Source organism: Podarcis raffonei, chromosome 13, assembly GCF_027172205.1.
Source record: "Podarcis raffonei isolate rPodRaf1 chromosome 13, rPodRaf1.pri, whole genome shotgun sequence".
NCBI lineage: Eukaryota > Metazoa > Chordata > Lepidosauria > Squamata > Lacertidae > Podarcis > Podarcis raffonei.
In genome coordinates this window covers 32,900,118-32,925,969 of record NC_070614.1, presented here as the reverse complement: position 1 = coordinate 32,925,969, position 25,852 = coordinate 32,900,118, and the positions used below count along the sequence as shown (strand labels likewise).

Genomic DNA, 25,852 nt, shown 5'->3' with positions numbered 1-25,852 from the left:
TCCATGCATGATCTGCGATTTAAAGCTCTTTGTCCCAGTGCTCTTTTCCTTTGCTCTGATTCAGCTTGAAAGAGCCGGTTTTCCGGGGGGGGGGAGCCCCTCTGACATGGAGTGTCTGTCTGGAAAGAGTGGGGCAAAAGAAAAGTGCGGCTAAAGCCCTTTATTATGTCTAAAATAGGACTACTAACCCACATTTAGTGCTAAAAGTGGTACTGCATGTGTGTGTGTTAATATCTATGTAATATTTCAGTTCATATTCCACCTGTACCCAAAGACGCAATGGAAAAATAGAGGCACCAGTGTCCAGTAAGGAATTTGTGGACCCTCCCTGGCTGGAGGCGGGAGTAACGGGAAGTCCCTCTGCATTCTGCTCAAAAAGGTTCACTTTCGCTTTTGCTCCGCTGTTTGCAGAGCAAGGCGAGGGGGGAAGGACGTCGAGTTTTGGGGGCGCTTTGAGGTAAGAAAATGATCTACTGCAAATGATTTCTGAGTGGGCGCCTCTCTACAGCCCACTCATAGCATCGCTCTCTCTTAAACAAAACTTCACCCCCAACAAGAGATCCCCGTTACCTTAACTATTTGCGTCTGATCTGTTTGGGAGCAAAATCCCCCTTTGCTTCCCTTCTCCTCTCACCTTTGGTCCCTCTGGGTAGAACAGGGGTCAGCAAACTTTTTCAGCAGGGAGCCGGTACACTCTCCCTCAGACCTTGTGGGGGGCCGGACTATATTTAGGGGAGGGGAATGAACAAAATCCTATGCCCCACAAATAACCCAGAGATGCATTTTAAATAAAAGCACACATTCTACTCATGTAAAACACGCCGATTCTCGGACCATCCGCGGGCCAAATTTAAAAGGTGATTGGGTCGGATCTGGCCCCCAGGCCTTAGTTTGCCTACCCATGCCATGAAACAGGGGTCAGCAAACTTTTTCGGGCGGGGGGGCAATCCACTGTCCTTCAGACAGCGTAGTGACTTGCATTGTTCTGTAGTTGATCACTAGCCTCCTTGTACAGTGGAAAATGGATGGTATTTTCTAACACTCATTGGAACCCAGTGCTAATGCTAGGTAAAGGTAAAGGGACCCCTGACCATTAGGTCCAGTCGTGACCGACTCTGGGGTTGCGGCGCTCATCTTGCTTTATTGACCGAGGGAGCCGGCGTACAGCTTCCAGGTCATGTGGCCAGCATGACTAAGCCGCTTCTGGCGAACTAGAGCAGCACACGGAAATGTTGTTTACCTTCCCTCCAGAGTGGTACCTATTTATCTACTTGTACTTTGACGTGCTTTCGAACTGCTAGGTTGGCAGGAGCAGGGACCGAGCAATGGGAGCTCACCCCATCGCGGGGATTCGAACCGCTGACCTTCTGATCGGCAAGTCCTAGGCTCTGTGGTTTAACCCACAGTGCCACCCGCGTCCCAAGTGCTAATGCTAGGGGGGAACAATTAGCATCCTTAGGGACCTTTTTTAAAAAAAAATTTTTTATTGATTTTCATTAAATATACATTCATTATACAAATACATCTCACATACAGTATATCTTTGGCTCTGCCGAGCTTCAGACTTCCCTCCACTCCTTCGGTAAGTATCATACATTTTCTTACATCACGTATTTTGTTTGTTTACCTGGTTAACCATATGCTGTTGGAGTTAATCTAACCCTGCCAGTGTCTTTAAGGTTTTGCAGTTGTCTCTTATATACACCAAATATTTGCTCCAACTTTCATAAAGCTTCTGTTCATCCTGATCTCGAATTTTCCCTGATAGTCTAGCCAGTTCCGCGTAATTCATCATTTTAACCTGCCATTCCATAATAGTTGGTATTACATCTGTTTTCCAATTCTGGGCCAACATAGTCCTTGCTGCCGTCGTGGCATACAGAAATAGGTTTTTATCTTTCTTTTTAATTTCCTTCCCTACCAATCCCAGTAGAAAGGCTTCAGGGGTTTTTGGAAAGGTGTACTTGAAAACTTTTTAAAGTTCGTTGTAAATTAATTCCCAGAAGCCCTTCACTTTACCACACTTCCACCACATGTGGTAGAGGTCTCTATGGTAAAGAGCAGGCAAGAACTGCAGCAGGTGGAGCAAAAAGTGAGTGCTGTTGGTTGCAGAGTGGCCCTACCACTAGACAGAGAGAGGCAGGCAGCCCATGCAGATGGTTTTACTGTATGTGCCATAAAAAGATAGCACACAAAAAATGGCTAGGGAGGGATTGCACCAATCTCTTCCCTTGCTGTTTTCTCCCTTGGGTGCCCCAGGACATCTACTGGGACATCTACACACCTTGACTTTGTGTGGAGGGGAGTCCTTGTTGCAGCTCCCTTCAAGTGGTCAAGCACCTTGGGCCAGGCCTGGTATGCAACAGTTAATTCTTTCATGTTGATCTCACTGTGGAAAACATGTCCTGCAGACAAGTTTGATCCTGTAGTCAGGAGGTGCAGATTGATGAGCACTGTGCCATAGTTTGCCCCAAGCCCTACATCTCCTTGTGCATCTCCTTCTCACCTGCTCCCAATACTGCTGCTTAGAGACAATCAGGATGTCCCTTTGTAGAACAATGAACACGCTTCTCTATTATTATCTCAGGGGTTTCCACTTCCCCCCCTCCCCACCCCACATGCCAATCATAGCTATGACTTCATTCATTGGCTAAGAGCTTCAGGAGGGCAGTGTTGCAGGCAGCTTTCTCCTGGGGGACCTGGAGGTGGGGGCACATTGGCCTCCTTCTTCAAGGGTCTCTTCATCTTTCAGATGGAAGAAACATAACAGTCCATTGGCTCCCTCCCCACCTCTCCTTGAGTGGCTGCACTCTGCACATGCTCAGACTCTTCTCTTCTGATCACCATAGCCTCTGCCCTGGTGCTCCCCTCTGGGATCTTAATACAGAAGGAGCACCAGGGAGTAAAGAGTGGCTGAAGAATGGATGAGAGGCATGTCAAGTGAGATTGGCTGCCAGAAATTGGGGTGGGGAGTATAAGGAGAGACATGGGCTGAGAGAAGATTCGTTAAACCTGGCATCAAATCTCACCTTCCTTCCATCTGTCATTTTAGCATCCCCTCATTCTTCTGCATTCAGAGATGAGACAGAAAACAATGACAAACAAATATCCTTGTAAGAGCAATTGCTTAATAATGTTGGGTAAACAGTATTATTTTAAATGGGAACAATATTTCATACAAATAAGTGGGGGCTACCATTTCCATTAAATCAAAGGAAAATAAAATACAGAGTTGTTATACATATGGTTTCCCTCTAGCCAAAAATTAATCTCAGTTTTCTGCAGTTGGGGTGAATCTCTGGGAAACCAATTCCTCCGCAAAGACTATTGCTGTTGGCCATGACTGTTTGTGGGCTTGTCACAAACTCTCGGGAACCTGGTAAGTTACCTGCATACGGTTATTCAGCTAAGCGGGTGCAAAATGGCAATAAGCCACATACTGCTATAAATTTCCAAAATATAGCTTTCTTGTTTATGGTATGTAATGGTGTAGGTTGGGGGGTCCTAAATAACTGGCTGGCCTGGCAGTGGGAGCCAAGATGACTGGAGAGGGTTTCTCCAAAGTGTATACAGGGCCAGACACTGAGCCTTCCTTGTTCTCGCCTTGCCCCAGTGCCCTTGAAGAGCATCTCTGTGGATGTGGTGGTCCGAGGCTTTGTGGCTGACGTGGTGTCTGAGCTTCGCTACCACAATGAGGAGAAGTCCCCAGTGGAGGTGGTGTTTGTCTTCCCTCTGGATGATGAAGCCGCTGTGTATGCCTTCGAGGGCCTGATTGGTGGGACGCGGATTGAGGCCCAGATCCGAGAGAAGAAACAGGTATGGAAGGTCTGAGGAGAATCGGGGCCTTTGGCATTGGGTGGCCAGTTTGAGAAGGGAGGCGGAGACTTCCCTAGATAGGACTCTGTGCCTACAAGCAGATTTTGTGTCAAGAAACTCACATGTTGTGCTTAAAAGAAAGAATGTCTAACAACACCCAGTTGCTGTAGTGGGGAGCCTGGCTTCCTGGCCTCTTCTGCTGCAGCTTGGTGTAATTTTAACCTAATGCATGAATTCTAAAGTCACAGTGTAGATACTACAGTGCTTATAATTTACTTTCACAAGGTGAAATTACAAAAGCATGGAAGCTTCGCTGGTAGGTAACCAATTGGTCGACAGCTGTTTTTAAATGGGAATCCTTTCTTGGGACCACACCTGCCTGTGTCCTTGCCTTCCTCACTCCTGATGTTCTTCTCTTCTCCACCACCCAATGCAGGCAGAGCAGGAATATGAGGATGCCTTGAGTGAAGGCCGGCAGGCTTTCCTGCTTGGAAGAGAAGAAAACACCAGTGACATTTTCACCTGCAGCCTGGGTAACCTCCCTCCCGATGGGGAGGCCACGCTGAAGCTCTCCTACGTCCAGGCCTTGGCTCCGGAGCCCGATGGGGCCATCCGCTTTGTCCTGCCCGCTGTCCTCAACCCCCGCTATGCACCTCAGGGTAAGCACCTGCACCCCCAAACACGCTAACTACCCCCACATACAAGCCTCTTGCAATGCTGCTTTGTTATACCTAAGCTCTGTGGATTTGGAGCAACAGAAGCATTAATGCATGCTCATTTCATATGTACAATCTTTACAGAGATGAGCAAAATAGATTATTTACTCCCATCCTACCAAATTGCCCAGAAAGGAGCTTTGAATTGGGTTTGTCCTACTTATCAGCTGACACAAATAAAATACTAAAAGAAACAGTTCCTAGATTCCTCTTTTCTGCTGGAAAGGCCCAGGAAGGTATTTTGTTACATTAACTCAATTGGAGAAGTGCCATAAGTGTGTTTGTTAGAAGTGGTGATGTAAGTGAAAGGAGGGTTGGTTGCATTTTTTGGCAAGGGTTTCTGGTAAGATGGAGGAGGGCTGAAGCCATGTGGGCTGACATGAGGCAGCCTCAAGAAAGGACCCCGAGAGCAGGGCTGATTTCTCTTTGAATTGGCGGCTGCAGCAATGGAAGGAGCAGGACCCTCTTGGGATGTGAGCGCTGGGATTTTCCTCCGTCCAGACTCAGGTTGTATATATGTGTAAATAAAACCACATATCATAAAGACACGACAGTCCCCACTGTGTCTCATTTCCAACAGGAAACTCGAACCCTGGGTAATTGCCTGGGGATTGGGGGTGGCGTGTTGTACATTACTGTTTCATGGTGCCTTCGCCTCCAACAGCCTAATTCTTCCTCCCACATGGGGTTGTGTTACAGTGCCTTCCTCCTCATGAGAGCTTGCCCACTGTGTTCAATAACCATGGTGTGCTGGATAGCTTAGTTGGTTAGAGCAACACCAAGGTTGCAGTTTCAATCCCCATATGGCACAGCTGAGCATTCCTGCATTGCAGGGAGTCGGATGAGATGATTCTCATGGTATTCTACAATTCTGTGGTTCTATGATTCTCTCGCTCTCTCATGTACAGGTTCAGAAGGGGGCAATGTCACCAAGAGCATACCCCGAGTGCCCAAGGGGCAGCTTCCCTACACTCTCGGCCTCAGTGCCACCCTGGAGTCACCTTATGGCATCAACCGTGTGGAGTCCAAATGCACCCTTGAGCCTTTGCACTACAGGGCAGAAGACCGTACGATTGCCCAGGTACAATAGTGAAAGGAACAGCTTCTGAAAAGGGGTGTATTTGTCATTCTCCATTTGAAGTTGCACACACATCCCAAAATCTGTGCTTAGGTCTAATGGCCGACATAGACGTGCTATTTGCTTTCTTTTGTAAACAAATAACTGGAAAGGGAAGAGTAAGCTGGATTGGGGCCATGGCTTGGGAAGGGGAGCATTTGACTCTTGCGACCCCTACAGCCCTGTTTGGAATCTCCCTCCCCATGCTTGCAGTTTGTGAGAGGGGAGCTGTCCTTCCACTGTGAATAGCCACCAGGTATTATATTTATTATTATTTATTGAATTTATATACCACCCTGTACTCAGAGCTATATTGGCCTTGCTTGGCTGGTTGAACAAATAAGGTGAAGGGGGCAAGCTGGATCTTGGCTTTGGTGTGGGAGAGGAGAGTTTTAACTCTGTTGCCTCTACCAGAATCCCACTCCCATGCTGGGCATTACTGGTAACAAGGGCAGGTGGGAGCCGCCCTCCCACTACGAATAGGCAGCCTAGGGGCAGGATTTCTATTGAGACCACTGTTTGTTTGTTTATATTTCACAGAATTTATATGCCACTTGATTGTAAAATTAAAATAAACACACACACTCAAAGTGGTTTGCAAAAGGGAAAGCAGCGATAAAATTACCACTAGCAAAGTTTAAAAAACAGCTATTTAAAACATTCAGGAATAGTTAAAACCAGGGATTTAAAAATTGATTAAAACATATGTCAGTACTCTACATTCATGGATAGGCTTGCCTATGCAGAAATGTTTTCAGCAGGTGTCCAAAAGCATATGGCGAAGGAGCCTGCCTGATGTCAATAAATAGGGAGTTCCAAAGTGTGGATGCTACCCCACTAAAAGATGGACTATGGGGGGCGGCGAGGTTTTTTAAAATCTCTTGCTACCCTGCAGCTTGAATATGACTCTTCGTCACCTTTGGCTATTGGTTTACAAATAAAACCAGTCATGTAAAACCAAACAGTAGGGTTTGGTTTTGGCCTCAAATCCTTTCCTTTTGATCAGTAATAATGCGGATATGCTTACTCTAAGGGCACATTTTAATAATATCGACTAACTGTGAGCTATTGAACCCAGTTCAATGTGTTTCTATTGGCATACAAAGCCTGGGACCCAAGAGAGCTTCTCTCAGTATCTCAGGTTCTACATTTGGCAGGGGAGGTCCTGCAGTTGATCATTTATTTTGCTGCCTGTTATTGAATCAAATGGCACAACCTACAATTCTCTCATTTTGCACAGTTTTGGAATAAATGGCCAAATTCCATAGCAACATTTTCGAAAGTGTTACACACATAAACATCTTTGGGAGGAATAGGAACAGAGCTCCGCATTCAAACTCTGCTTTTCCTTCTAACACCAAAGGTCTCCTTGGCCGAAGGGCACCAGTTCGACCAAGACGTGGAGCTGCTGATATATTGCGAGGACATTCACAAGCCCAGCACCCTCCTAGAGGCTGGGAAGCCTGGGGCTGCCCCAGGTGAGCAAAGCCTAAGGCAATGGAGGACATGGGGGCAGAAACACAAAGGGTACTGGGAGGTGAAAGGGTGCTGCCTTGGGTGAAAATGCCTAATGGATCTCCTTTCCTCCCGCATTGCACAGGCTCTCTGATGGGGGACCCAGCACTCCTGCTCACCCTGTACCCCAGTGTCCCTGCCCCCAAACCAGGCCAGAAGGCAACTGGAGAATTTATCTTCCTGCTGGACCGCTCTGGAAGCATGGGTTCCTGGACCGATCGGAACCCTGATTCCCCAACACGGATTCAGAGTGCCAAGGTACCCAAGGGGCAAACCTGTTTTGAAGAATAGGATGGAGTGGTAGAAGGGAGGGTAATTGAAGACTGCAGATGAATGGTTCCTTGAAGGAGGCTGGGCCCGTAATGTTGAAATAAATGCTAGAGGTTGGGCTGGGGCACCTAGGGTGACTCCTGCTTTTCTCTCCCCCCTCCCCAACCCCACATTTCAGGAAACCCTGATTTTCTTGCTGAAGAGTCTCCCTCTGGGATGTTACTTCAACATCTATGGATTTGGATCGACCCATGACTCATTCTACCCGTGAGTGTCAAAAGAGTGTCCAGTGTTGTCAGACTCATAACTTCTCTGCTCCTCCATTTGCTCCTATGCTGTATCACTGGCAACGGTTGACACAGGAATCTGAACACACTTCTTCATCTTCAGATGTTGCTGAACTACAGCTCCATAATCCCTGCCTCTTGGATCATTGCCTGCTAGGGCTGTCGGGACTTGTAGTTCATCAACATCTGGAAGGCCAAAGGTTCCTCACCCTTGCTTTTATAGGTCAATGAAATGGAAGGGTTTTTAAAAGTGTCACGAGATTTGACCCAAGGAGTTAGAAGATCTGTCCAGGCTAGATGGGGTATTTTCACAAGCTAGCTTCCCAGCATCTCCTGCAAGGCACATTCTGGACCCCTAAACATTTCTCACCTCCTCTTCCCTATTTGTTCTGCTATTACCCTTTCCTCCTTGTTACCTGCACAGTAAACATAGGCTTTTTCTATCCTTGATGTGGCTTCGCGCATTCTGAGCACTGAATGATGAGAAGAGGAGAAGTTTGAATCTGACTGGATGAGTTTTAGGGGAGCAATTAGACCATGTAACAAATAATAAAAGGGTAGTCCTAGTGGAAACGTGGAATGTTGTGGGAGGTTTACAAAATAGCCTGATGGGGAATTGGCTGAGCTTGGGAGGAAAATAGGTCCTTTACTTCCTTGACTCTCCGAAACTCTCTACAGGCAGAGTGTAGAATACACCCAGGAGACCATGTCAAAGTCCCTCCAACGGGTGAAGGAGCTGCAAGCTGATCTGGGGGGTACAGAGATTCTGCAGCCACTGAAGGCCATTTACAGCCAGCCGTGCCGGGAAGGATATCCTCGCCAGGTATCAAGAGTAGGGTTTTTAGTGACCTGCAAAGAGTGGTGGAACAAACATGAAGTTGGTGTTTTTTGTGAAGGTTTTAAGTTATGTGTATTGTGCTTTTTCTACATAACACCCTGATGTCCATGAGGATACAGAGCAGTCTAAAATTATTTTGAATAAATAGAAAAATGTACAACCCCATGGAAGATACTTGAGTTGAGACCTCCCTTTGGAAGTGGGAAGGGGAAGTTATTGGGGCCAACTTCGTCTGTTTGCAGATGGACAATGAATGCAATCTTTGCCTGCAAACGGATGTCAAAGAAGAGAGGCCCCCCACATGTCAATCACCTGCCATTTAAGTTAGCTTGCACGGTATGGAGGAATTAAAGAGTCAGTCTTCCACTCCCTCACACACTTTATACAAATGCACCACCACTAGGATAGGCATTTTCCCCGTTTATATGTGGGGTTTGAATGCAATTGGGGCCTGCAAATGGACTTCAAAGGGGAAATAGGATAGGTTTTGATACCTCTCTGTTCTCCCTCCCTCCCTCTCTCTAGCTCTTTGTGTTCACGGATGGAGAGGTGTCTAATACAGATAAGGTCATTGCTGAAGTTCAGCATCACAGCAGCTCCCACAGGTAAGGCAAGGGAGAGGGAAACCTTAATCTCACAGGTTTCTGCACCTGGCCTAGGTTCACCTCCTCTTTCTCTGACAGGTGCTTCTCCTTTGGCATTGGCGAAGGGGCCTCCACAGCCCTCATCAAAGGAATTGCCCGTGCGGCCGGAGGAAGTGCTGAATTCATCACAGGCAAGGAGCGCATGCAGGCCAAGGTGAGGCTCAGGAGCTCCACATTCCTCTTCTCCTGGTCTCCACCAGTTTCTCCTGAGCTGTGGGTAAACTGCCAGGTGCCCCCTGACAATCCATCAGAGCATGGAATCCCAGCTCTCCCACGCAGCACAACCACTAAGTTTTGGAAAAGATCCATGAAACCTTAATACATAAGGAATGCACCCTTAGAATGATCATTTGGCTCACCCTTCTACACTTCTCCTGAACTGCATATGGAAACTTTGCATTGCTAGTAGTGCCCAATAGCTATACTTTCTTTAAGGGACATTTTAAACCACTTCGCTGGAAAGAAACATTGGTTGCCTTCATGATTGCCTAGTTTATTGAGGATTCCTCCTCAGTTTATAGGGAGGTTAGATGGCGTTGCATCAAGCAAGGGTTATTTCACACTTTCCGGTGCATTTTCCTGTTGCTTCCCATTCTGCAGAAAGTCTTATCCTTTGGGGAGGAAGCTTCAGTTGCACAATCTGAATCTTCCAGTGTCCTGTGGAATCCTACCTGGGAAGTAGCAAGTCTGGAAGTGCCTATATTTACATGTTTCTGCTTGACAAAAAAAACACACCTCAGTTTCTCATAGCACCCGTCATCTGCTTATGAATTCGAATCTTTTTTAGTGCCCCCTATGTGGCAAGGGACGCGGGTGGCGCTGTGGGTAAAAGCCTCAGCGCCTAGGGCTTGCCGATCGAAAGGTCGGCGGTTCGAATCCCCGCGGCGGGGTGCGCTCCCGTTGCTCGGTCCCAGCGCCTGCCAACCTAGCAGTTCGAAAGCACCCCCGGGTGCAAGTAGATAAATAGGGACCGCTTACTGGCGGGAAGGTAAACGGCGTTTCCATGTGCTGCACTGGCTCGCCAGATGCAGCTTTGTCACGCTGGCCACCTGACCCGGAAGTGTCTCCGGACAGCGCTGGCCCCTGGCCTCTTAAGTGAGATGGGCGCACAACCCCAGAGTCTGTCAAGACTGGCCCGTACGGGCAGGGGTACCTTTACCTTTACCTTTTATGTGGCACAGGGATGCGGGTGGTACTGTGGGTTAAACCACAGAGCCTAGGGCTTGCCAATCAGAAGGTCAGAGGTTTGAATCCCCACGATGGGGTGAGCTCCCATTGTTTGGTCCCTGCTCCTGCCAACCTAGCAGTTCGAAAGCATGTAAAAGTGCAAGTAGATAAATAGGTACTGCTCCAGCGGGAAGGTAAATGGCATTTCCATGTGCTGCTCTGGTTCGCCAGAAGTGGTTTAGTCATGCTGGCCACATGACCCGGAAGCTGTATGCCGGCTCCCTCGGCCAATAAAGCGAGATGAGCACCGCAACCCCAGAGTCGGTCACGACTGGACCTAATTGTCAGGGATCCCTTTACCTTTGTGGCCCAGTCATTGTGTTGCTCAGAGACTGTCCAGCAGGCTTCTATTCTATGTTCAGTGGCTTTTGGAGAAACCAAGATGGCATCTTCACCAGCCCCTCTCCTGACTCCTTTGCAAGCACTGTTCACACAGTTTCAAAACAATCTCACATAGAAACTTATTTTTAAGCGATAGTTGAACAGGAACTTTGATATTCTCTTAATGTCATTGCAAAATTCTTGCTTTCCCGTAGGCCCTGCAGTCTTTGAAGAAGGCCCTGCAGCCAGCCGTGACCAGGATCTCTCTGAGCTGGGACTTGCCTCCTGGTCTGAAGGCTGAGCTTGTGGGGTCAGGCCCACAGGTCATCTTCCAGGGGCAGCGCTGCCTCATTTATGCCCAGATCCATGGGCAGGACCAGGCAAGTAACCACCACCAAGACCTTAACCAATGAATAATCCCTCCCTCCTATCCTAAATACCAAAACCTGCCAGTCTTGGTGTTTTATAATCCCAGAATGTATTGTTCCGAAGGCTTCTTCCCCTTTCCCAGTTTTGATGCTTTCTTTTCTTCTGCAGTCTTCAGGCTCCACAGAAGGGACTGCTGTTCTTCAGTACCAGTTCCAAGACCAGGCTTTCAAAGAAACAATGAAGTTCTCACTCCAGGCTCAGGAGACTGACAGGTAGTACTGTCACATTTTGTAAGTCTTCCCCCCCCCCCCCAACCTTGGACAAAAGTGATACGGTTTATTTAATTACAGATAGCATTTGGAAGCCATCAAGTTATAATCCAGATTTGCCAATAGTCAAGGAAGATTGGATTTGGATGGCCTATATTAAGGGGTTGACATCATGCCAAGTGGTCCCTGCATTTATCTCCCCGCTGCCCCCTTTTTCCCATACTGCAGGCTTCCTGTTCACCGCCTGGCGGCTCAGACCCTCCTAAAGGAACTGGAGGGGGCCGGGGAGAAGGGAGAAGAAAAGCAGCGCCTGGCACTGGAGACAAGCCTGAGCTCTGGGGTGGTGTGCTCACAGACGGCCTTTGTGGGAGTGAACATGGAGCTGGGCACAGCACTTCAAGGGCCCCTCAGCCGCCGAGACGTTCCCCATGCATGTGAGTTCAAGGAGATGTGTTTGGCAATGACCATGGATTCCATGTTGGATTCAGTGTCACTGCATCTGCTCAGTACCTTCTAGAAAAGACTTTTGGGGTGACTTGGAGTTGGTTTTACTCAGCCTTCATTAAGATAATTTGGAGATATCCGGTATCCCACTCGTGTGTGTGTTTCAAATTTGTTTCTGTCTAAAGCTTAGCTTACTTCTACAACATTCCAGCTTGAACTTTCAGATCCAATTGGCATATTTTTGCTCTTTTAGGAAGGTTCCATCACTTGGTATTCTCTAAATATTAGAGATACAAGCTAATGAAACAATATTAGCTATTCCATTAGGGAAGTACACCTGCCTGATTAATTGTGGATTCTGGCAGGCTTTACACTGAAAAGAAATAGTTAAGGCAAAATATTTCATAAAAAATTGTTAGAAAAAGCTAATATGCTTCAAAATATCAAACAATATTTAAATAATAATATACATACAGAAGTGAATAATGGACATGGAATGAGCACAAGAACATTTCAAACGGTTATCAAGAATTCTAAGGAGCCAGAACTCACCTTTTATTTAAAAAATAATTCATCCATTGAGTATCTTTCTGAGTTCTTCCAAAGGAGAAGAGAAGAAGCCGTGATGATATGATGAGCTGAACTTTAATTCTAAGGCATCAAAAGTCTCCTTAAAATATTTTCCTCAGCTGTGCTCAAACAATTATGTATAACTTTAAACTCATGAGCTTTGCTAATAATATGTAACTTGAAAAGGTTTTTGATAAGTACTCCTTAGCAATGGTGTTACTTAGGAAAAACTGAGCTAAGAGTTCAGTGTTGAAAACTACCAGGGGTCTTGAGGTGAGAAGTTACCTATATCAAGCTATATCAAGAGTGAATATAACTCACATTTTCATTCTGTCTCAGTAGGTCTTCTAGATATTCTAGGTCTTAGGCAACAATCCATTCATGAAGCAAAGTTTAATAACAAACTGTTAAGACCGCAAGAACTGACAAGTTTTGTTTAACCTAGGTAAAATAATGCTTTAAGTGCTAGAGCAGAGTGATATGTGGTCACAAAATCAATGTATTTCCCTCATATCAATGAGTTTCAATGGTCACAACCCAAGAAAGCCAAGATGGTGCTTGGAGAAGGGTTTTCTATTATTTGTGCCCTTAACGTTTAGCATCTTGAGTAGGAGGAGGAGGGAGTAATAATCTTGGTCCAGGATGTGGCTTGTGCTTCCTTGAGATGGCTTGGCCCTAATTTATGTGAAGGAAGCCATTGAGAAGACTTCTCAGGGAACTTCCTTCAGCCCTGCTGATGTGTTTATCAGCCACTTAAAACTCTCTTCCCTTCTAAATATCTCCCTCTCCCCACCTCTCTCCCTCCCTCCCTCTGAATGTTGTTGGGCTACAACTTGAAAATGTGACTGAGTCAGATGGATGCTGGAGTCAAACAAATTGGGAAAGCCACTTGCTCCCTGGTCAAGAAAGGACTACAGTATTTTTTAAACAATGGAGGTCCAGCCTTGGCTGCGGGTGCTGCAGTCCGAATGGGGAGCAGATAGCAAGGCGGCCATAGGAGCCAAGTCCTAGGGGCTTTGGGGGGATTCACCCTGCCCCAATAAAATATTTGAAGGGTCTGGACCCCTGCAAAGTTGATGGGCATTGCCATTCAAATTGTTTGTGTGCACCATGTCATATGATCGATTATGCGGAGTTGGGCTTACCTGGGCCCCCCATATATTTTATTCAAGTTGGCACCCCTGAAGGCAGCAGTTCTTTTGCTGTAGAGTCAATGGTTGCATACACGCCATTTGTCTAAAGCACATTTCCCTCCAAAGAATCCTGGGACCTGTAGCTTGTTCAAAATCTCATTAGATTTGTGTGTTTTTTCCTCCTTGGTCTAGTACAAGGTAGAAAGGCATTGTGCTATGCACAATCTGCATCTCTAGGCGTATCATTTTCATCAAGGCCGACGGCGTATGGCAGCCCGATGGATTTCTGCTCTCCTCCTCCCATGCAACATTCTCCCTTGGCTAAGAACTCAGGTAATAAAAACACTGCCACCATCTCAACTCTGTTCATGTTTTGCAAAGAAGAGTTAAAACACTGAATGCATTCATTTTGTACATAGGCCTTATCTACAATACTTGTTCCCTTAACTTTTAATCATCTGGGTTAATTTGAGACGTGGCTTGGCCCTAATCTCTGTGAAAGGGAGCCATTTAGAAGACAATTCTAAACTTTTATAAACTACTGTACATAAAAACCTCTTCCCTTCAAAATCAGTCTCTCTGGCTCTCCAGATGTTGTTGGGCTACAACTTGTACATGTGACCATTGCTGACTGGGGCAGATGGAAGTTGGAGTCAAATCAATTGGGAAAGCCACTTAAAAGGACTACGGTCCTTAAAAAACATGGAGGTCCAGCCTAGGCTTTGAGAGCAGCAGTCCTAGGCAGGCATAGAATAGGGAGAAGACAGCAGGGCGGCAGCTCTTTGCTGTAGAGTCAATGGCTGCATAAACACCACATATCTAAAGCACATTTGCCACCAAAGAATCCTGGGACCTATACCTTATTCAAAATCACAATAGATTTCTGTTTCTTTTCCCTCTTGATCTAGCCGGTCTATTCAAGGGCAAACGAGCTATGAGAAAGATGTGTGGCTCCCTGCTGCAGTCATCACCTCCTCCCATTCAAACTTCTTACTCTGCTAAGTCCTCAGGTAATAAAAACACTGCCACCATCTTGAATCTGTTCGTGTTCTGCATAGAAGAGTTAAAACACTGAATGCATTCATTTTGTACATAGATCTTACTTGTAATAAGTCTGTAACTGAAATAATGTGAATGGGATATTGAATTGCATGCTTGGCTTGAGTTGCACTTGTCTTTTTTTAAAAAAATAATATATTTTAATATCACCAGTCAACAGTAAAACAAAACAAATAACATACATAAAAGAATACAGTTCTATACATAACAAATTCCTTCCACCTATTATGATTTCCAATCTCTCCATCATAGGTTCCAAGTTTTCTTTATCAACTGCATATTATTTATTACCTAACTTCAGTTTACCCAAAATATCTATGATTTGTATAACTTTGCAGGAGTCATTCAAAACATGCCAAAGATTTCATATGATTACAATGTTCTTTTAAGTATAACCTTATTTATCCCATTCTCTACTGAATTGGCAAAAATGACAAGGAGAATTTGAAATCAATCTGAGTTGCATTTGTCAGTTCTTCTGACTGGGAGATGGAGGCAGAAAGGGAGGTTGATTGAGGGGAAAATAGTAGAGACCAAAGTGGGCATGGATCCTAGGCAAGTCCCTCCCCCAATTATGTAGTGTTATTCAACCCCTTCTGTATTTCCAATCAGGTACCAGCAATTCAGCTTTCAGTGTGTGTGGTATTGGTTTTTGGACCCTGTGAGGTCTAGAAGCTTGCACTTCAAAACAGAACTTTAAACCTCTTGAATGTGCCATGTGCTCACATGCTCACATGAAAACCAGGGAACAGGACTATGTTGCTGACCCCATCCTCAGATGCCAATGCTTTTTAGCATGGACGTCTATAAACACAATATTTAAGCTGCTGCTTCTGCCTGGGCTCAGGGCCATCTTAAGCATATGTGGTGCCGGGGTGCAAGGATCTGCCCAGCGCCCCCAAAGTTGTTGACCTTTTTTTGGGTAAATCTCTCTCTAGCAAACTTGTTGGTCATAAAACGTTGATCAATGTGGAAAATGAATCAACCCACTAAATGTCAATGTATATCAAACATTTTCTCAATTGGAGCCACGGTTAGTTTCCTTTTATCTCATTAACACATACTGTATGCTTCAAATACCAGTTAAGAGATTTTGGTACTACTGGTCAGATAAAGTTGTTAACATCAATATAATTCACAATGACAAAAATGCTTGCCCCTAGAACATTTCACAGCTCTTCCCATTCCCAGATGACTCCAACTCAGCCCCAGACTCCCCAACCCGGCGCCCTCAGGAGCATGGTGCCCGAGCGCCCCTTGCACCCCCTGCTGGAGATGGCCCTGCTTGGGCTCCCATCCTGATGATGTGGAAGTCTCCTTGTAAGAAGCTACTCATGCATAGGCTCAGTCAGCGTAAATGTTTGTTCCGGTGCAGTACAACCTCACCCACCATGTGTGGTGAATTTATGAAGGAGGCTTTGCTGCCAGGAGTGGGAGACCAAGTGAACCCATTGCCTTAATTACTGTCCTGTGTAAATTGACAGGGATAAGCTTGCCCTACAAGCACTTTTCTCAGTAACCTTGAGCTTTAAGTTTGATGGGCACACTCTGAGACTGAGAAGCATCGGCTGGTGCAGAGTGCCGCATCCCACCTCCTGATGGAAACTAGACATAACGAGAACATAATGTACAGCAACTGCACTGGTTCCTGCAAGTAAACCAGGCCCAAGTATTTAACCCATCAAGCCCTTAGAATATTTGAACTGCACCTCTGTGTCAGACCAACGTTCCAGCATTTTCCCTTGTGCAAAACTGGCAAGCCGAGTTTAAATTGCAATCACTCTCCCTTTTCCTTTGTTTCCTTGTGTCAGCTATTCAGGGCAGATTCCATTCAGCTGACACAACCACTGTACTTTTCCATGTGTAAGAAGAGTATTTTTTACGTGAAACTAATGTTTTAAATGTGCTCGCTTCGGCAGCACATATACTAAAATTGGAACGATAGAGAAGATTAGCATGGCCCCTGCGCAAGGATGACACGCAAATTCGTGAAGCGTTCCATATTTTTAGGGGACGCGGGTGGCGCTGTGGGTAAAAGCCTCAGCGCCTAGGGCTTGCCGATCGAAAGGTCGGCGGTTCGAATCCCCGCGGCGGGGTGCGCTCCCGTCGTTCAGTCCCAGCGCCTGCCCACCTAGCAGTTCGAAAGCACCCCCAGGTGCAAGTAGATAAATAGGGACCGCTTACAAGCGGGAAGGTAAACAGCGTTTCCGTGTGCGGCTCTGGCTCGCCAGAGCAGCGATGTCACGCTGGCCACGTGACCCGGAAGTGTCTTCGGACAGCGCTGGCCCCTGGCCTCTTGAGTGAGATGGGCGCACAACCCTAGAGTCTGGCAAGACTGGCCCGTACGGGCAGGGGTACCTTTACCTTTACCTTAATGTTTTAAAATCGGGGTTGTCTTATGCACGGGTAGTGCAGAGGGGGGGTGGGTGATTGTTTGATGCTATGAGCCGAAGATTGTCAGTGGTGGTCGTGCAAGTGATTGGTGGCTGTGGCAAGGTTTTTATTGGATTCGCTGTTGCAGCGGCAATTGGGTGGGCGACAGGTGACTGGTAGCGAGTAATCAGGCGTTTGATGTCTTCTCTGTTGCGTCTGATAGGAAGCGTTCAGGCGGGTGAGTGATTTTTCAGCATCCCCCTCCCCCCAAAAAACTCAACAAGTCTTGGCTTTATTCCCCAAAATAGGGGGTGTCTTATACAGGGGGGGCGTGTTATACACAGGAAAATACGGTATATAGCTAGCTAATTCCTACATGGATTTGGGTCTTTATTGTTGTTTTTAAGCTATTGGGGGGAGGAATACTTTGGAAGAACTCACTACAAGAGCTGACAGAATTCCAGAATCAAATAATATGAAAATACAGGAAGGGGGACTCTGTCACCTGATGGAAGATAACATGCCTAAAGGACAGGGGTGATGGGAGCTGTAGTCTTTCTGGTTTTCTGGTTCAGCAGTTTTTTTTAAAATATATATATATTATAATCCACACAGTCATAAGATATATGAAGGCAGCTTACAACATACTAATTATAATAAAATCAGTGTTTAAAATATCCATAAACCATAACAAAAAAACACCAATAAAACTTCCTTTGATTGTCTGAACAGTACAGTTAACAGAAGATATCCAAAAAGATATCTTCTCAGGTGGTTATCACCGATGGAGGCTAAAGCCACAAAAATACTTAATATGGGGGGTGGCTGGGCAAAATACTGTGAAATAATAGAAAGAGTGGGTGACACTTGGAGGTTGCAGAGCTTTGAAAAATTGAAAGGGAAGGTGCGAGACTGGTTTCACTATGCCCAAATTTTAGAGATCTTTAAAAAAGATAAAAAAATTGGTTTCCAGGTGGAAAAATCAAAATTAGAACTAGAATTACTTGAACCTAAGACGAAAGTGCTTTCAAGAATGTACAACTTGCTGCTTAAATGGAATACTCAAGATGAGACAGTCAAATCAGCCATGATAAAATGGGCACAAGATATTGGATACAACATTATGTTTGAGGACTGGGAAAGGTTATGGACCACCGGTATGAAATTTACGGCATGTAGTGCCTTAAAGGAAAATATTATGAAAATGATGTACAGGTGGTACATGACCCCAGTCAAACTTGCAAAGATATACCATTTGTCTGATAATAAATGTTGGAAATGTAAGGAGGCTGAAGGAACTTTTTACCACCTCTGGTGGACATGCCCGAGGGTGAAGGCCTTCTGGGAAATGATTTATAACGAGTTGAAAAAGGTATTTAAGTATACCTTTCAGAAGAAACCAGAGGCCTTCCTCTTGGGCATTGTGGGCCAGAGGATACCTAAGAAAGACAGAACCTTCTTTCTATATGCAACGACTGCAGCAAGAATTCTCATAGCTAAATACTGGAAGGCACAGGAGCTACCCACACTGGAAGAATGGCACACACAACTGATGGACTATATGCAACTAGCCGAAATGACTGGCAGAATCCGAGACCTGGGAGAAGAGGCTGCGGAAGAGGATTGGAAAAAATTTAAGGACTATTTACAAAAACATTATAAGATATATGAATGTTAAAAATTTGCTAAGGTTTGAGGTAAATATGCTTCAGTATTGAAATTCGGAGTTGATAGAAACAAAGTTAATGATTGAGAAAAGTTTTAATTTCAGAGTGAATAATTAGATGAAAATACAAAAACACAGGAAACAAGGTATTAATTTGCTGTTTATATTTATTATAAAGAATGCAGGGATGGAGGAGATGGGGAAGTCCAGTGGATGATGAAAAAAAAAAAAAAGACTTCGAAAAATGAATTTTTTCTTGTTTAATTTCTTTTTCTTTCTGTAAAACCGCTTTTGTTGTGTTATTGATGATGGATTTAGATTCTGGAAAAAAGCAATAAAAAAATTTATAAAAAAAAAAAAAACAAAAAGATATCTTCTCCCTGCAAACTGGGAGGGAGTCCTGTGGGGCAGAGCATGTAACACTGAAGAACCAGTCTCTACGGAAGTCCAACCAAACCTCGGGGGCATGGGGAACCACGAGAGGATCTCGGTGATCAAGGTGGAGCATATTAGGAAGTACCACTCTTTGTATCACCATGACTGTCTATTGAGAGCTTTGGAAAATCTAGCTAATAGTGTAGATGGGAGAGTTCTGAATGTGGTGTGGAGGCTATGAGCTATCTTAATTTATCTTCTTTTTATTTTTATTTTTTTAAATATTTTTATTAAACAATTTTTATATTCATACAAACAAAACATACATAAACAAACAGAAGACAAAAAAAAGAAGCAAAACAAGAAACAAGTACCCTTTCATGTCCTAATTTCTTAAACCTTTCTTCTTCGACTTCCTCATGCCTCCCGTTTCTGTATTCCAAATTCTAATCAATTGTTCAGCAAATCTTCCCTTATTTTGCTATAAATTTAAGCTAATCATCCTTATTCTCCTTGTCTTAACCATTACTAATAGTAACCATTTACTTTAGTCCAACATCATTCTAGCTGTCATTAATTTTGTAATATTTCTTTAAATAGTCCTTAAACTTTTTCCATTCTTCTTCCGCCGTTTCTTTTCCCTGGTTTCGGATTCTGCTCGTCATTTCTGCCAAGCCCATGTAGTCCATCACCTTCATCTGCCATTCTTCCAGTGTGGGTAGATCCTGTGTCTTCCAGTACTTTGCAATAAGTATTCTAGCTGCTGTTGTGGCGTACATAAAGAAAGTTATGTCTGACTTTAACACCCCCTGGCCGACAATACCCAAGAGAAAGGCCTCTGGTTTCTTGGGGAAAGTATATTTAAATACCTTTTTCAGTTCATTATAGATCATTTCCCAGAATGCCTTAATCTTCGGGCACGTCCACCAGAGGTGAAAGAATGTACCTTCCTTTTCCTTACATTTCCAACATTTATTGTCAGGCAAATGGTAAATCTTTGCAAGCTTGACTGGGGTTATGTACCACCTATAGATCATTTTCATAATATTCTCTCTTAAGGCATTGCATGCCGTAAATTTCATCCCGGTGGTCCACAACTTTTCCCAGTCAGCGAACAAAATATTATGACCAATGTCCTGAGCCCATTTAATCATAGTTGATTTAACCGTTTCATCTTGTGTATTCCATTTCAGCAGCAAGTTGTACATTTTTGACAAATTCTTAGTACTGGATTCTAACAGTTAATTTATCTTCTTTTTATTGCCCCTTGCAGAGCCCACTCCCAAGGAGAAGGAATCGCCTCTCTTGAGCTTGGTGTCTCTGCAAAATGCTAATGGCTCTTGGCCACTTGATTCTGGTCTGGCCACCATCCTAGGCCTGAGCGAGGCTGAGATCTCAAGCAAATCACCTGCCCAGGTAAGGTCTGTGGCAGGATCGGTGGCATTGTCCATTGTAATAAAAGTTCTGTTAAAGCGATTGTTGGAAGCAATTAATTAAAAACTTCTCCTGCATCGGAGTTCCTTCTGTGGATATTTTCCCACTATGGCCATGTTTTATGCTTTCAACAAGAGAGGGAGAGAAAGTAGATCTGCAAAAGCAGATGGTTCATCTGATTCATGTGTTTATTTCCCAGATTGTGGCCAAACTGTAACCAGGTACTGAAAGGTCACACTCAGCCATTGTTTTGTTTTTCTTTAAGAACTGTCAAATGTAATTTCTGTACAAAGCCAGTGAGGGAGCAGGGCTCAGTGCATGTCTGTCTTTTGACTCCTGCTCCATATTGCCAGGTGACCCCAGATGCATGGGCGACTGTGCTGGCCCTTCTCTGGCTCCACTCCAGGGCCACAGACCAGAGGGATGAATGGGAATTACTGGAAACTAAAGCTCTCAGCTGGCTCCAGGCAACTGCAGGTGAAAAACTTGTTTGTTTGCTTAATGTATTTATACCCGTGTTTTTTTCTCCCAGACTGGGATAGAAGGTTACTTATATTTCAAAACACTTTAAAACACCGAACAGTAAAACAAAAATAATGAAAATGCATTAAAAATGCCTTTGAAACCACCATGGAAGTTCAGCTTGTCCTAACCAGCCCATTATTCCACATCACCTGTGCCTTAGTTTTCAAAGGCCTGTCTGAATAAAGGTAACCAAAGAGGGAGCTAGTCTAACTTCTCTTGGAAGGAAATTGCACAATAAGCTTATTGTGCTTTTATTTATTTAGAGCATTTATTTAGAGCCTAGGGCTTGCTGATCAGAAGGTCAGCAGTTTGAATCCTCGTGACAGGGTGAGCTCCCGTTGCTTCGTCCCTGCTCCTGCCCACCTAGCAGTTCAAAAGCATGTCAAAGTGCAAGTAGATAAATAGGTACCGCTCTCGCGGGAAGGTAAACAGTGTTCCGTGCGCTGCTCTGGCTCACCAGAAACAGCTTAGTCATGCTGGCCACGTGACCCGGAAGCTGTATGCCGGCTCCCTTGGCCAGTAAAGCGAGATGAGCGCCGCAACCCCAGAGTCATCCGTGACTGGACCTAATGGTCAGGAGTCCCTTTACCTTTACTCCACTCTTCAGTGAAGAGTGATTGTATATAAGTCACTCTTCAGTGCAACTTAAATACAGTCAGGTAAAGCGAGACAGTGCTTACCTGCAGGCTTACAATCCTAAAACAAAGCCACTTCCAGCCTGCCCAGGAGGTGGGGTTGCGGGCTTCACGCCCACCCCACGTGAGCGGGGGCTGGTCCCAGCCCCCGTGAGAGCAGGGGAATCCCGGTCGGGTCTGCCCCCCCCCAGCCAGCCAATCAGCTGGCTGGCTGGGGGGGCATGGCCTGCCCTATTTAGGGCCGGCGCGGAGGGGGCTCGCCCTCTTTTCGCCGGCTCGCCCCCACGTCTCTGATTGCCTTTCTGCCATTCAGTTAATTGCACTTCAAAATGTTGCCCCTTTGTGTGCATTTGTGATTGGTTTCCCCTTCCAGGCCTTTGAAAAAAATGTGTTGGAGCACACTCAGACTTCACTTTAAAAAATGAGTAAAAGATGGAACGAACAGCAGCCTTCTGTCTTCCTCCCCATCGCACATAGATGGAGTGATCAGTTATTGGGCCTGGAAAAAGAGTTGGGCGCAGGCTGAAAAGTGATATTTGGTGCTGGTGGATCCTAACTCTGCCTCTTTGTTTGTCTGCAGGGTCCCAGCTGGCTGAGTGTATGAAGGCTGGCAATGAGATGCTGGGCAGCAGCGTGAGCCCAGAGGCTTTTGGAATCTGAGTTTGGCTCTGTAGCCTTGTGCTTTTTAAAACAGGAGCTTCTGCTGCACTCTTCTTTTCTTCTCCTGCCAAAGTATAGCTGGCTGCCATCTCATAAAGCTCTTGTCAGTCCCTGAGCTGAGCATTTCCTTCTGATTCCTCCATGTCTTCACTGCAAGAAGTGCTGGAGTTTCCTTTCATATGGAGATGCCTTATATAATTACAAACTGCAAAATAAACAACCATTCAGTACTTAAATGAAATTTTATTACAAACCAGGTTTGACCACTTTTCTGCTTTAACCTGAAACCCAAATCACTACCTAAATTTTGAACACAATCTATACTGTTTGTTCCAGCAGATTAAAACAATAGTTTATAATCTACCTACATCCAAATGCATGCTGTCAACAGAAAAGGGAAGCAAATAGTTTGAGAGTTAATACTGGACAGGTGGGTACTGAATATGTCTTTTAGTGGAAAGCCACTTTCTCTTCAGTGTTCCAGACCTTTAAAAGCTCAGATGGATAAAAGCCTTTACAGCTCTGCAGTTCCAGTCTGTGCACTCTGCCAAAGCTGAAGGATGCTATCACCCGATTCCTTATGAAGAGAGAGTTTGCCAATGTGCCTGAAGATTTACCCTACTGCCTACTGGTTTGTCCAATCTACAAGGACTTAAGAGCAGTCTTGTTCAAAGATTTAAAACTCTCAGTTGAGAGATCTGTTGGGTATCCCATTAACTATTTTTTAGGGGACAGGTCCCCCTATACCTTTGAAAAAAGTGGACTGTTTTGCCTTCAGAGCAGGAATCCTAAGAAGAAAAGTTTGTGCAGATGGCTGACACCATAATCATGTATTTTATATGATTTTATATAATTTTTATTTTCCATTTAATAATGTACATTCACATCATTATTATCCACTTTACCTCCCTGGCTCTTTAGACTCTATCGACTTTCTTCCCTCCTGCTTCATGGCTTTCAAAATTAACCTTTGTATCATTGCATTTTGTACGTTTTCCAATTCTAATTACTCATTACAAAATAGCTCAACATTTAAATAAATATAGGAAGGTAGAAAATTTCTCATTACAAGTCTTCAGACACCCCTGCTAGTGATGTTAATTGCATACAATAATCTTTCATATCATATAGATTTCAAATAGATCATATATATATCGTATAAAATTACTCCAGTCCTTTTGGAATACTTGATCATGTATTCTCATTGTTCCTCTCTTAAGTTTGCATTTCAGCATCATGACAGAGATGGTACAAATCACAAACGGAGTAAAGGAAAAAACTGAAAGTGTCTTTAGCCATGACCTTTAAAAACAAGTGCAAAACAGGAAATGTATGCCTTGCAGGCAGGCTGACAGGTAAACCATAACAGGTTTCTGGTTGGTCTGACCTAGGTTTGACCTATCTTTGCGGCTTTATGGTTTATATCTGTGTAATTGGGGATCAGGGTTCAGCCTCTGATTGCCTTCTCTGATTGCTTGCTGTATCCTGCTGCAGCAAGAAATAAAACTGCTTTTAGAGAATTCTTGGATGTCATTTGGTTCAATTTTGAATAAATATATATATGAAATGGATTATAGAATTGATTGGAGGTTGTGGGGGGGGGCAGCTAATTTTAAATATTATAGTCACATCTTTCAAAAAGTAGTTAGCCTTGCCTAGCAATCAAAATAGCTTGGCCACCAACACTGGCTGCATGCTCAAATGATAATCTCAAGAATGGTAGGACTGGGAAAACACTAGTTGAGTATTTCTCTGCTAGACCCATATTAAATTTGGTTTCCTGGGAATCTCATAAAATAGATGGCCAGTGGGGTCATCAAGTGTTCCAACAGTGTTAATAAAAATGTTATAAGAATTTTAAGATCTTATAAATATAAAATAGATGTTCATAAATGTACCAATTGTTAGAATAATTTTAAGGTCTTATATATATAAAATAGATGTTCATAAATGTACCAAGCAAGTACATACATAAATGTGTAAACCACATGTCTGAGACCCACAGAAAAAGTCGTGAAACCATTTGTCTCTTCCAAATTGACCTCAAATATTTATCTGCAAGGTCAAAGGAAATGGGAAGCCTCCTCATTGTCTCTGCTGACAAATCCTGTCTCAAGGGCACAGTTAAGATATGAATAGGGTGAGCCTGTGACCTGTGACCTGGATTCAATAATTGACTACAGTGGTACCTCAGGTTAGATATGCTTCAGGTTACATACGCTTCAGGTTACAGACTCCACTAACCGAGAAATAGTGCTTCAGGTTAAGAACTTTGCTTCAGGATGAGAACAGAAATCGTGCTCCAGCGGCACGACAACAGCAGGAGGCCCCATTAGCTAAAGTGGTGCTTCAGGTTAAGAACAATTTCAGGTTAATTACGGACCTCCGGAACGAATTAAGTATTTAACCCGAGGTACCACTGTACAGTAGTTATCATAACGAAAGAGTGGTCAGGATGCCCAGGTAATCTAATCAGGTAACCTGGCAGACAGGATAAAAACAACGCACTCAGATTTCTGTTGTAGTCCACCCCTTCTCTGATGTACACATGATATATTGGGGGGTGGTCTTGGGCTACACCCCTTCTGTGATGTATGTATGTTTCTGGGGGTGGTCTTGACTCTTGGACTCCAGGGCAGGCAATTCAAAAGTCTATATAAGGGCTTAGAAAACCACCCTGCCACATTCCACAATAACAACTGCAGAGAGGATTTTTGCACCAGGTTCCCAGCCATGGTATAAAGTCAATCTAGGTTCATGTCAGAAGGTTGGCTATCACTTGAAGCCCTGGACGGTTCCTGATGTATTTCCTCCACTACCTCTGGGGCGTCGGTTATTAATCCGTGGACCCTGCTGTCATTTGCTAAGGCAATTGGGTCTTCGTCAAAGACTAGAGCTGTCTGTTTGTGTGTTGCGTTTCCCTTGAGAGGAGCGTCACTTGGCGATGGCTGATCAGGTTCCAGCTGGGGTAATGGATGGTGAATTTTGAGATCAAACAAGGGGCTACTGGAGTATTCTGTCTTTGACTTATCTAGATTGGGCTGGCGTTCTTTATGTAACTGGCCTTTTGCTCTGAAGTTTTCCTCTCCAAGGGTATGTTACGGCTGGGTGCATCACGCTTATCCATCCTTAACAGCCCTGCCGAATGAACCACGGGACTATGCCAAGTGCCCTCCGACAAAGAGGGCATTGATTCCCTAGGGTCAGTCCGGCAATACGGAAAATTTGGCAGTAGTTGTTTTCGTTCTGTGTTTTTAAAAACTCGCCTCAACTCAATATTATAGTCCTGTAAGAGGGCCCTATATTTCAGGAGCTTTTTAGGAGTAGTCGAGTCGGAAAAGGTCAGCATGAGTCTGGTGTGTTGGAAGTCCGTGCAAAGCAGGTTTATCACAATCAGATTGCCGCACTAGATATTTAGTAAAAGCTTAAGGTTTCTCTTCACACTAGCGATTGATTTCCAGTAAGGCAGCATACCGCTGAAAGGATATACTGTATATCGAGAGCTACTTGGGTGTTTTATAGGATCAAGTCCCTACTTTCACTTTTGTTATTTTTGCTATTAGTAGTCTCTCGGTTGTCGGATCCAGAC

General features: G+C 44.6%; 1 protein-coding gene and 1 non-coding gene across 2 annotated transcripts; both read left to right on the top strand.

The window, feature by feature from the left end:
- The first annotated feature begins 226 nt into the window (after window positions 1–226).
- LOC128399635 (von Willebrand factor A domain-containing protein 5A-like) lies at window positions 227–22,453 on the top strand. Its single transcript, XM_053361260.1, has 19 exons — window positions 227–457; window positions 3,286–3,379; window positions 3,614–3,816; window positions 4,253–4,475; window positions 5,441–5,613; window positions 7,013–7,127; window positions 7,250–7,422; window positions 7,613–7,701; window positions 8,400–8,544; window positions 9,085–9,164; window positions 9,243–9,357; window positions 10,967–11,131; window positions 11,289–11,392; window positions 11,618–11,823; window positions 13,729–13,869; window positions 14,445–14,546; window positions 20,283–20,425; window positions 20,797–20,920; window positions 22,184–22,453. Exons 2-19 carry the CDS (start codon window positions 3,340–3,342, stop codon window positions 22,261–22,263), a joined length of 2,421 nt encoding a protein of 806 aa, XP_053217235.1. The 5' UTR covers window positions 227–457; window positions 3,286–3,339; the 3' UTR covers window positions 22,264–22,453.
- LOC128401075 (U6 spliceosomal RNA) lies at window positions 16,499–16,603 on the top strand. Its single transcript, XR_008327424.1, has one exon. It is a non-coding gene; the product is annotated as a U6 spliceosomal RNA (small nuclear RNA).
- Window positions 22,454–25,852: the final 3,399 nt, after the last annotated feature.